This window comes from Passer montanus, unplaced genomic scaffold (assembly GCF_014805655.1).
Source record: "Passer montanus isolate IOZ18808 unplaced genomic scaffold, ASM1480565v1 scaffold119, whole genome shotgun sequence".
NCBI classification, from domain to species: Eukaryota; Metazoa; Chordata; class Aves; order Passeriformes; family Passeridae; genus Passer; species Passer montanus.
This window is the reverse complement of record NW_024358611.1, coordinates 1,142,617-1,155,173: the sequence shown is the minus strand read 5'-3', so window position 1 is coordinate 1,155,173 and position 12,557 is coordinate 1,142,617. Positions and strand designations below refer to the sequence as shown.

Here is a 12,557-nt window from a genome sequence, read left to right as displayed (position 1 = left end):
TGGAGCTGACTGTGGTGGGACAACAAGGGTTAAACTCTTTCTGGCAGGCTGGGAGGACACCGTGTGATTTCTCGAGCCCGGAGAGGAAGGCAGGCCCTCACTAATGTATGCGCAGCTTCTGTGGAACTAAAAATAGCCACGATCTGAGGCTGTTCTTCCAGGATTTCACAGGCGCTCACCCAATTTTTAGCTCCTTCTCCTCAAAGGGATGGCAAAGCCAAGGCGACAGTCTCAGCCGCGTCGGGAGCTTTGCTCCAGGGATGCCTCTGACCCCTGCGGCACAGGGGAGCCAAGGATGTGCTGCTGAAGGCACAGTCCCGGCTCTCTGACAGTCCCTGGCGAGGCTGGGGTGGGCTCAGGAATGCTGAACAGCATCCCGAGGATTTTCTGGGAGCCCTGGATGCAAACGGCGGGCAGACCGTGCTGCAGCTGGCAGCGAGCCACAGCTCTGACCCTGGCAGCTCTGCAGCAGGCAGCAGCTTCTTTGCAGCTGCACCAGCTCCTCAAGAACCAGCTCTCCTTTTCCTAAGCAGAATCCTTTCCCCTCTGAACCCTTCCTGGTTGCTGTTTTTCTGGCATGCTGTTTAAAAATCCTGGAGCGTCCACCTCCTCAGCTTTACAAAGCCACTCTCAATGGGGGTTAGGAGAGGCTTTGCTGCATGGAAAAGTCTTGTCTGGTGATTTCAGGTCCTGCTGAAGCGTCAGTCACCCTGATGGCTGGGGAGAGAGAAAATACTGTAAATTCAGGGAATGCTCTCCTAGAATCCATATCTGATCTCCCAGCCACAGAGGTGACCCCTTCGTCTTTTCCAGCAGCCAGAGTGTGGGAATGGAAATATCTCCCTCTGAGTGAAGGAACAAACTCCCAGTTTTGTTACTGTGATCCTGGGGTCCATACTGGCTTTTGAGGGTTCAGACCACAGACAATCTTCAGTGTCTCTGTTCAGATCTCTGGACCCAATACCCCAAACTGTTAAAACCCTCAGGAAGTGAGAAAACCTTAAAACCGCAAGTGTCTCCATCTCCAAGGGACTCACTGATAGCAAAAATCATCTCTTTCCCCTTTTCTGCTCTGCATCCTCCACCAAGGGATCTTCATGAGGAGATGAAGATGTGTCCCTGTCACTGACTGGTATCCCAGAGCAATGCCATCTTCTCCTCCCCTGAGATATCCCATGGTTCTGGTGAGCCCACAAGATGCCAAATCACTTCTCAAGACCATCTGGGTTAAAACACTGTAACGTGACCCATCCTGTTCAAAGGGTGAGGTGACTGTTCCCATGTGCCTCTGAGATCACATTTGGGGTGTCCTCAGGCACTTGCTTGGGATTTTTTTTTTATTTTTTTTTTTTATTTTTTTTTATTTCAGGGAATTTCCCTTGCTTGGAACCAAGACAAGTCAATCAGAATGCCTCTGCTTCCTTTTGAGGCTTTCAGCTGCTCCTGCAGGACTGGCTGGACAGGGACTGTCTTTATTTCCACAAGGACAGTCCTGACACTAAACTTTATTTTCACAAACATACTTGAAGCAAAAACTCAGTGTGAGTCCAGCTTCCTGGTCCCTGTGTAAAGCTGTTTAACAGCTTTGATTTAAAACAGAAGGCTTTGCCAGAGGCGACAGCATCAAGTGTTGGAGTATCCTTAAAGCAAATAAGCATGTGCAAAATAGGGAAGGGACTGGGGTTTAAGAATTCATCACTAACTTGGAGGGGGAATCCGTGATAAAAGAGAGCATTTGGCTCAGTGCTAGGACCATCCCACGTGTGATAGATGCTGTGACATGTCTCTGCAGCACCCATCACTTGGATACCCTCTCCAGCAGCCCCCGCTGCTCTGCCTCCTCCTTCATGCAGCATGGAGATGGTTCCCACAATGAAATAAAAAAAGGGCATTCATGCCATAGTGCTGGAGAGGTCTTAGGGTTTTTATTCCTGTTTTAGAGCTCTACATCTCAGAAAATAACAAATGAAAAAAAGCACAAACATGATTTCTAGGAGCCTGGGTCAAAACAATGGCAGCTGCTGCTACAAAGCTATTCTCTGATTCTGTATTGATTTACTGAGCAGAGACCTGGAAATGGGGATTCTGCAACCTGGATATCCAGGGGAACCCCTCAGCCATGGGGATGCAACAAGGAGAAGCTGCCTGGCTGCTTCCAAAACTGGGGTTGTGGTGAATATGTCAATAACACATTCACGGCTATTTTTGCAAATAAAGAAACACTGGACAGGCTCTGGCTAAGCAAGGATAGTTCAGTAACAGCCAGGCTGGGGAAGGATTGACAAATCAGTGCCAAAAAGTGGGGTTGTTTAGGGCTAGCACTTCCTTATGATTTGTTTCTCTTCTTCTGGTTGTGATCTTTCAGCCTGTGAGTCAGAGAAAATTACTCTGCAGCTGAGGAAGGAGAGCAGTCACAGAGACAAATCCCAGAAACATCTCCCAGATGGAGCAGCACGAGCAGCTCCTGCACCTTTGGCCTCTGGAGTTTTATCTGCAGTGATGCCCTTGCCCCACTTTCCTGCCCTGTGCAGCTGCTGGAGGTTGTGACCCCAGTGTCTGTCAGCAGGATGAAATCACACCTGCAGCCCTGCCTGTGCTCTCACAGTCCCAAACAACCACTTAAACCATCAGTAAAAAGGGATTTGAACCAAGACCAGGAGTGCTGCCCCAGAGGAGGGAGTGTAGGTTTATGCCCCTTTTGCCTGGCACTGCCACCAAAGTAATAATTTCAGAGGAGCTGGGAACATTACTCAGGAATCATCAATCACAGAGCCCTGTTTTGTGTATCAGAACCCCCAGATTATCAGGGGTTAAATCAGCCTGCAAATACCAAAGCTGTTGGAACCAGATCCTAAAAATACTACAGTGTCATGCTTTTATTTTTTTTTTTTAATTACAACTGTTTGATGGAATTGACTTTTTTGAATGAGGGGCTGATATGTAAACTTTTTTCAAGTGGTGAAAATGATCTTGAGCTGGAAGTCATTTCACCATCCCCAGGAATGTTCAAAAGCATGTGGATGTGGGACTTGGGGACATGGTTTGGTCATGCCCATAACGCTGGGTTGATGGTTGAACTCAAGAGGTCTTCTCCAAGCTGAATGATTCCATGATTCTGCAGGGATTGGGGTATAATGCTGGAACAGGTTGTCCAGAGGGGCTGTGGAATCCTCATCCTTGGAGATTTTCAAAACTCAACTGCACCAGACCATGACCAACCTTCCCTAACTTCAAAGTTGTCCCCACTTGAATGGGAGCGTTGGTCCACAAACCTCTAAAATCTCCTTCCCACCTAAATTCTTCTGTGATTCCACGATATGATCCTTCGCAACATAAGTTTTATAAATCAGTTGCATCTTTTGAGGTTGGTGTGTAGTAAAGCCATCTGTGCTTTAAAACAGCTTCAGACTGGCTTAGAATATGAAATTGTAACAGTTTCTCCTGTGCAGCAGAAGTCTGGGACAATCGTTCCTTCAAACACAAATTTCAGTTGCACATTTGGCAAAAAGTGAGTTTGTAATACAAATTATTAATTCTTTAACGGGAACTGATAGAAACAAGTAGATAAGACTTAGATCAGAAACTGCAAGGCAGAAGGACTAAACCCCTTGATGAAGAAACTTTTTGTTGCATTTTATTCATTTTTTTAGGTATAAACTGTATAAGGAAGTCCCCCAAAGCTGTCAGAAAGCACCAAGAACCCCAGTTCTGAAGATCAGGGTCCTGATGAAGGCCATCAAAATTATTATTTAGGTGTGTGTGGTCGGGATGACCTGTGAGGAGGCTGCATTAGAGTTTGTGCAGAAATAAGGATGCATTTCTTGATTTTGAGGTGAAAAGTGCTCTTTTCCAGTTCAGCATGATTTTGGCCCAGCACAGCCAGCAGTGGTGAAAATAAATCCTGCACATCCTTCAAGGCCCAGGCCAGATCAGGAACAAATCCCTAGAGACAGCTTGGATGCAGCCCCTTCTTCTGGAGGAGTGGGAGAAGCCAGAAAAAGTTGCAGAATATCAGCACCTGGATGGGACCCTGTAATTCCTATTTTGATACTTGTACTAGGGACAACAACAATCTGTGAATCCTTATCACTGGCATGTGACATTACAACAAAGAAAACAACTAACAAATGTTGATATTGAGCACGTTAATGGTGATGACAACTCTAAGTTTGAGTTTGATTTTTTTAACAGACAGTGTTTCACTTTCCTACTCCCCTGTTGCTCCAGCGCTGCATCTCCTATTCCTTTTATATCAGTTAGAATGAAAATAATTCATTAAAATTAAAAAAGCGGGCCAAAGCCGCAGCTGGTGTAAATTGCCAGAGCCCTGTGGATGCCAGCTCACTCCATCTGAGATCTGGCCTCACGTAACCTCATTGTAAGGGGATGTTCAGGCAGCCTCTGCTCCCGGCCTTCCAGCCCAGCAGTCCCACATGGCCTGCTTTCCTCCCCTCCGAGGAGAGGGATTTTAATCTGGGAACACCCTCCAGTGCACGAGGCCCCTTGCAAGAAGATGAGGTGGCAGGAGGGTGAGCCCTCAGCTGAAGGACACCCCCCATTCCCATCCTCTTCCTCCAGGAGGGAGCACCAGGGAGAAGGTTGGTGCCATGGGATGGTGCACACCCACGTGGTGTGTGTTGCTGCCACAACCACTGTTCTGAAGTGCCACAGGACATTTCTGAACATGACCCCGCAGAGTGACAGCTGGCCAAGAAGCCAAAGGGCTTCCTGGCTGGAATATCCAGGAACAGTGGCCAGCAGGGCCAGGACAGTGACTGTCCACTGTGCAGGCACTGTGGAGGCACCTCCAGTGCTGGGGACAGCTCTGGGACCCTCATGACAAGAGGGACACTGAGGAACTGGAGCATGTCCAGGGAAGGGAACAGGAAGGGGCTGGAGCACCAGGAATGCTGAGGGAGCTGGGAAAGGGGCTCAGCCTGGAGAAAATGAGGCTCAGGGGGGACCTTGTGGCTCTGCACAGCTCCTGACAGGAGGGAACAGCCAGGGGGGTCGGGCTGTGCTCCCAGGGAACAGGGTCAGGAGGAGAGGAAATGGCCTCAGGCTAGGCCACATTGTGGCATCACCATCATGCTGTGGAACCACCATCCCTGGAGGTGTTCAAGAAGTGTGGATATGGCATTTGTGGCCATGGGTCAGCGTTGAACATGATGGTGCTGGCGTGCAGGTTGGACTTGAGCTCAGAGATATTTTCCAGCCTCAGAGATTCTGTGATTCTCTGCCTGGGTCTGGCTGAGACGGAGTTTGTTTTCCCCACAACAGCCCCCACACTGCTGTGCTTTGCATTTGGAGCTGGGAAGGTGTTGGTAACACCCCAATGTTTTGGCTACCACAGCATCAGAGCTGTCTTTCCAGCATTCCACCCCAACAGAGGGCTGGGCACGAGAAAAATCCATTTTCCATATACCTGTACTGATAAACCAGGTAATTTCAAGACCTGTTCATGGGCACTGCAATTTCACCACACCTTGTACAGTGCCAGGGGTTGGACTCAATGATCCTTGTGGGTCCCTCCCAACTCAGGATATTCTGTGATTCCATGCCAAAATCTGAATATAATCATTAGAATGCTCCAGGCATATTTGGACTCTCCCAAGTCATCACAACCTCTGCAGGTTTCAGAAATCTGCAAGGGCCAGGAATCATTCCCAATGCTGAATATGGAGGAAGTTTCCTGGTTTTGGAGGGTGAGAGAGCTCATTTCTTGTGTCTTGGCCTGTTGGCCTCAGGAAAAGCGATCAGACTGTTACAGCCTGAGATTCCTGCCCTTGGTCAGCTCGTGGCTGTGGGGGACAGGCCACCAGGACTCTTCTGCTCCCAAAGCACAGCCCAGGGCCTGTCCTGATGCACCTTTCTGGACTCCCAAAAGAGCTCTGACCCTTTTACACATCCACATCCTCCTCCCGTCAACCAGCCCCTTGCCAGAGGCATCCTCCTGCATTTCCTGGTGACTCTGGGAGCCACCTCAGCAAATCCAACCGTGCCAAGGCCCAGGCACGACCCTGCAATAGTTCACCCGGTAAAATTATCAACACAGCCCCTGGATATTTTGGCCAGGGCCAACTAGATGGATGTAGCCACGCAGAGTTGAGCCTTGCCAGCTGGCCAGGGCCTGCTTCATCTCATGATACAGCACCAGAGCTTCAGCCTTCAGAATCCACCCCCTGTCATCCCCATGGAGCAGCTTTTTCCACAGAGCTCAGGGTGGGTTGTGTTTTTACAGCTGGAGCATCTCCTCTTTTCCCTCCTGGTGGGCTTCTGAAGCTCTTTCCAAAGGTTATTCGACCACATTTGGTGGATTTGGCTCCTTAAAAAGGCACTTTGGCGCAGGGACAGCAGTGACTTTGACCCAAGCAGTTCGTGTGCTGCTGTGACATACGTAGTAAATAAGCGTGAGGGTAATTATACCAACAGGAATTCTGGGAGCCCTGCCAAGAGGGAGGGGACAGCCAATCCTTTGTGCACTAAAAAAAAAAATAAAAAACATCACCCCAATCCCCCTCCCAGCCCCAAATTAGTTCTATCTCTTGAAGCTGTGATGAGACTTGGAACTAAAAATACACACAAACACACATACTCTTATATAAAAATAGTCAGCATTCAAAAAGAAAAAAAAAAAGCTCAAATTTAGGCTCCTATATCCTAAATTAAGCTCTTAAATAAATAAATTAGCCTGATTTTCAAAAGCATGGAGCAGTGAATGGTTTTCACTGACATAAGAGGAAGCATCGTGTTGCTAAAGATTGAAGATCAGGCCTGAATATGGATTTTAAAGTCTAATTATAGAAGCCTGTTTGCCACCAGCTTGACCGGGAACAATGAATTTCAGGTGAAATGACATTGATTTTTTTTTTTCTTAATTCTTCTTAAGTTGTCTACACTTAACCAGTGCTAGGAAAGGTTTGAAAGACTCTCAAATAAGTAAATAAAATAACACAAGGAAACAGATGACCTGTAATAAAACTGTTCACACCAGTTCTGCACATTGGTGTTTGGAAACAGGGTTAAGAATTATCAATGTTGGAGCTGGGCGACATTTTATGTTGATTAATTAAGTAGGAATTAAGTAGGTATTTATTGCTTGCTGAAAGCCCACAAGGTGGAAATATTACTTTATTACTTTTATCACAATCCACTGGCATCAAGAGGGAATGGGATCTTAGTCATTCCTTTCCTCTCTTTGCCAGATTTGGGTCTGAAGGATGCTGAAGACAGAGCACCATATTTTTTCATGGACTGAAGAGAAAGAAAAATGAAGTTAACTTACTTTCAGCTGCAAATGTTCCTTGGAGCTGCTTTGCCCACACTGCCCAACATTTGCCAAGGGGTTCCTGAGGTCACAGTCCCATGGGATAGGGACAGATTTGTCCTTTGGGGTCAGATTGGGCAGGGCTGGGATTTATGCCATGAAGGAATTATGTCCACCCTGGATGGAAGAGAATCATCTGACAGGGCTGTGCTCCACTCATCTGGTGTTTAGAGGCAGGGGACAGCACTAAAAGATCTGGGGTTTGATGCAAAAAAACCTTTGAGAGCACTTTTTTGGTGCTCTCTGGCTCAGTTTCCCCATCTGTGGAAGAGGCATAATGCAGGTGACCTTTGCCAAAGGCTGTGGGCTCAGCAGTCAGGGAGAACTTGATGTTTGTGCCACTGCCACTGATGGAGACAGGATCAGGGCGCTGTGTCGATCCCATGAATTTGAATATTTTCCCATGCATTCTGCCTCCATGGGTTGGTGTCATATCCTCTTTCCATGGCCAGTAAGGAAAACCTGTGCTTAAACTGTGGATGGTGGTGAATCCCTAGAGATTCACCCTAATCCCAGAGACCCAGGAGAAATCATTGCAGGACATTGTGTCCCTTCTGATAATTTCTTCCTAATCTTTTTGAGTGGCCCAGTGTCCTTGTTGCAGTTTGGTTCAGCCAGCCTGGAGGGCTGGGAAAAGTAAAGATGGCCTTAAAAATAACCCAAAAGTGGAGACAGCTCTTGGGAACAGCAGTGTGGAAGGAGTAGAGGCGTAGGAAATGTGAACTGTGGGAAGGCACTGAAAGAACTTTTTTTCTGGAGAAAAAGAGGTTCAGGGGACCTTCTTGTCTTCTTGACAGGAGGGGGCAGCTGGGGGGGTTGGGCTCCTCTGCCAGGGAACAAGGGACAGGATGAGAGGGAACAGCCTCAAGTTGCAGCAGGGAAGGTTCAGGTTGGACATCAGGAAGAATTCCTTCAGGGAAAGGGTTGTCAGGCATTGGAAGTGGCTGGTCAGGGAGGTAGTGGAATCCTCATCTCTGTAGGGACTTAAAAGCCATGTGGATGTGGCACCTGGGGACATGGGTTAATGATGGCCTTGGCAGTGCTGGGAGAATGATTGAACTTGATGATCTTAGAGGTATTTTCAAACCTTAATAATTCTATGATTCATTGGAACTGTGGTTTGGTTTTTTTGGTTTTTTTTTTTTTTTTTTTTTAATCTCGAGAAATGAAAGGTTTACATGGCAACTATGTGCAAACAAGTAAAAGACTGCTGCAGGATGAAAACCAATAAATTCTTCTTGTCTGTGGCTGAGGTGATGAGAAATGAGTGGTTTAACCTTCTGAAGAGGAGTTTAGGTTTTGTGTACAGAAGGAACAGGAGGTTCTGGGGAGGGGGAGATAATCCAGAACTACAGGACAGATTTGGTGGAATTTGGCAGAGGTGATGGTGCCTTTGCCCGTGGGCAGCACCTTAAGGTCACCACCACTTGGCTTTTGCTGGCCCTGTGTCACTGACATTATAAAAACCATTGCATTCTCCTTTTTCTCTGCTTCCTCCTTGAGCCACGACACTCTCCCTGACTTTGCCTTCCCAGCTAAACTGCATTTATTTAATTCCTGGGTGAAGGGAAGGCAGGATGCCTGTGTCGCTCTGCAGCTCCTGGAGTTGGGGTCTTCCATGGAAATGCCAAGTGCAGGTGGTGGATTTGGGAGGGCAGGTGCTCCACGGCCATTTCCGTCCCACTCGGGGTCTGCTGTGGATGTCACACCAGTGTCACCAGTGTCGTATGACCGCCGTAGCATTTTCTCGAGTGTCGAGCCCCATCTGGTGGCTTTCCTGCGTCATTTTTTGGTGTCCTTGCAGTCCCTCTTTCGGGATTTTTCGCCTCCCGTGCCAGTCAGCTGCGAGCGGGCAGGAAGGACAAGATGCTGGATGAAGGACAGGGTTCGCAGAGCTGCCTCTGCTTCTCTCCCAGCTCCCCGTCCCTGGGTGTAACTCGGAGATCCGGAGGCTCTCCAGGCTCACGTCCTTCCCTCCTGCTCTCGCCGGCTGTGCAGTCTCGCCCGAGTAGCAGGGGATGATCTAATCGTTTTGGCCAAACCCCAGCTTGTGCCGTGAGCCCCTCCCAGAGCCTCCAGAAGGCGTTCCATCCCGCTGCCGTGCTGGCAGCAGAGCTGGGACAGATGAACGGTCCCGGGAGGGGATATTTCCGACGATTGACTGGCTCAGATGACCAGCTTTGAGGTCGGCGTTAGGTGAAATGGTTCCCATCCCAAATGAGGTTACAGCCACGGCTCAGGATGAGAAGGAAGAAAACATAATGTTGGATTGTCAATCCCTGGAAGTGTCCAAGGCTGGGCTGGACAGGGCTTGGAGCAACCTGGAATAGTGGAAGGTGTCCCTGTCCATGGCAGGGGGTTGGAAGAAGATGATTTTTAAGGTCCCTTCCAACCCAAACCATTCTGGGATTCTGTGACATCAACAGGCATTAGAAAGGACTCTGTTGGGGTCTTTTCTTAAATGCCACAAGTCCTGAGACAGAGGCAGTGGTAGAGCTGTGCCTGTCCATGCACGAGACACCTCCTTTTACTCCAACATTGCCCAAAGTCTCAAAGCTGACCAGTGACAAACTGTGGCCTTTCACATCTGTGGGTCACACATGTGCTGCGTGTGAAGGTGGTGTCTCGTTGCTCCACCTATGATGAAATAGGGTCAAATTATAAAATCACAGAATATTCTGAGCTGGAAGAGACCCACAAGGATTGTCAGATTCCAATTCCTGGACAACTTCAAGAATCCCACAATGAGCCTGAGAGTGTGGTCCAAACACTTCTTGAGCTCTGGGGTCTGTGAGAGAAGCTCCTTACCAGAGTGCTGAGGGGGCTTAGATGGTCTGTCAAGTCACTTCCAAGCGTTAGGAGCGGTATTTTTCATGTGGGTTCTCTTCTTGTGATGAAAATTAGCTGAGAGGGTTGTTTTCTTGTGTTTCAAAAGCATTTCCTACTCCCAGGCTTCACATTTGGGTGGTACCAGTTAAAGTATTCCCACCCCTGTAACACCAAATGCACTTCATTATACGGTCTTATTCTCAGGGTGGCATCTAGTTTAAGGCTGGGCTTGGTGATCTTGGAGGTCTTTTCCAACATTAATGACTAGTCAGATTCTAAAAGTCCTCCTCAGATCTGACAGGAGGGAGCGGAAGAACTGCGCAAACCCCAACGTCTCCCAGAACCCCATTCCCCCACAAACAGATTTTGCTGCCTCTCCAACGTCTCACGCCCAGCTTTTCCCTCCTGTTCCCTGCAGGTATATCCGAACAATGTACCTGGGGATCCAGAGCCAGAGGCGGAAGGAACACCAGCGGCGTTTCTACTGGGCTATGATGTACGAATATGCAGACGTAAACATGCTGCGCCTCCTGGAAACGTTCCTCGAGAGCGCCCCTCAACTGGTGCTACAGCTCTGCATAATGATCCAAAAGAACCGTGCAGAAACATTACCATGTAAGTGGCCCCCTCTTCCCCAACTTTCCAGCCTCTCCCAGTCTCTGCTCCCAGTGCCCAGCAGCTGATGGATGTGTTGCTCACTTCCCACCCTGGCTGGGGGCTGCGACTTTGGGACAAATCTCTGCTGCGTTCGCTGGGTAAAATTTCTGCTTGTTCCTCTGAGGAGGAAAAAAAAAAATCAGTGTCAAGGAAAAGATGGGATTCGGCTCTTCCATGCCCAGTCCAGGCTAAAGGAATGATGGTGGTGTCAGGAGGAGGCAAGCAGGTTCTGCTGCTGTGGCACCACTCGTTTGTCGCTTGGCACTGGGCAAACACAACCATTCCCTGCCTCAGTTTCCCTCCTTACATAAGTAGGCTGATAAAACTGGCCAGATTTGAGTTTGTGTTGTGAAGACAAATGATTCAATGCCTATGCAATGCTCTGATGGTGTTAAGTGTAAAAAAGGGGGTTTTCAACAGCTAAATGCTGTAGGGCCTTTTCTGATGAGTGCCCAGGAGTTAAGGTCTTGTTATTGGTACCATGGTTCTCACCAATCCCAGGAAAAGATAAGGGGAAGGCAGTGGAGGGGATTGTGTAGGAACAGGGATGTAGTGGAGGTTTAATTGGAAAGGCAATTAAATTATGAGAAGAGGCTTGGAAGCCACCACAGGGAATATTTTGCCAGTTCTGGTGTCCACCACTGCTGTGATGTGCTGAGCATGGGGCATCTGTCCCAGTTGAGAGGGACATGGCCCTGTCCCAGCCCTGGCATGAGCAGCTCTCCCAGCCCATGGCCATGCTGGCAGTGTGGGTGTGACCAGCCTGAGGGACAACCATCCTTTCCAAGGACCAGCAGTGGAGCTGCTTGGTTATTCAGCCCCTGTTCAGTTCGTGCACCATGGGTGACACTCAGCTTCCCAAAGACAGCCTGGTTGGGGCCTGTCATTTCTGAGGAGGTTTTGGAGCTGAGGTGGGAACTGAAATTGGAATTTGCTTTGGGGTTAAATTTTGCTGGTTTTGCCAAGGTCACCACTACCTACGGCATCAAGGAAGGCCAGCCACTCTTCCTTTCCTCTGTATTTCCAGCATGTCCATCACAGTTGTTTATAGAAGCTTCCCTCCTCCTATTTATGCAGTCTTTCCTTGAAACCTCTCATCACGAGCTCTCCAGGCCTCCAAAGTGCTGACATGATGAATATGCCTTTCTACAACTCCTGCTAGAATGGCTCACATTTGCCAGCCCCCTTTTCCTGCTGCTTCCAACGTTATTAACCCGACTGAAAATGCAGAAATCACAGCCCAGGAGGTTTGCCAGGGCGTTCTGCAGATTGTTGGACTCGCCGCAGAAAGCGCCGGGTGAAGTTTGTTGGCCTCTGTTGCGCTGCGAGTCAGACAACGTGGGAGAATAATCCCTCCAGGCTTTCAAATCCGTGGCTCTTCCACTTTGCCACTTCCAGGCACGGCTGCCTAATCCACTGAACGAGCTGCATCATTTTTCCAGCATCCCCCCTCCCCTCCCTTCCTCGGCTTTGCAGTTCCTCTGCTCCTCCAGCGCGCCGAGCCGGCTGCGCTCTCTTCCAAGGCAGCGCACGTCCCCGCCTGCCTCCCCGAGCCCTGGAGGGCTCTTTGCTCGCCACGCTCCAGCAGCCGAGCCCGCCGGGTCCCCAGAGCATCCTCTCCCTGCCTCCCTCCCCGCCTGTGCCAGGGATGCGGGCGCTGATGGATGAGAGCAGCGGAGCTTGCTCAGTGCTCCTTGACTCCTCCGGTGCGAGGTTTCCTAGAGCTCCTCCATGCCCATTCAGT

At 49.1% G+C, this 12,557-nt stretch overlaps 1 protein-coding gene across 1 annotated transcript in view; it reads left to right on the top strand.

The window, feature by feature from the left end:
* The window catches only part of XKR6 (XK related 6), a 168,299-nt gene that overhangs the window by 137,799 nt on the left and 17,943 nt on the right, over positions 1 to 12,557 (top strand). Inside the window, exon 3 of the mRNA XM_039697634.1 lies at positions 10,575 to 10,771. Within this exon, the coding sequence (XP_039553568.1) occupies positions 10,575 to 10,771 (197 nt within the window). The remainder of the gene's footprint in view (positions 1 to 10,574; positions 10,772 to 12,557) is intronic.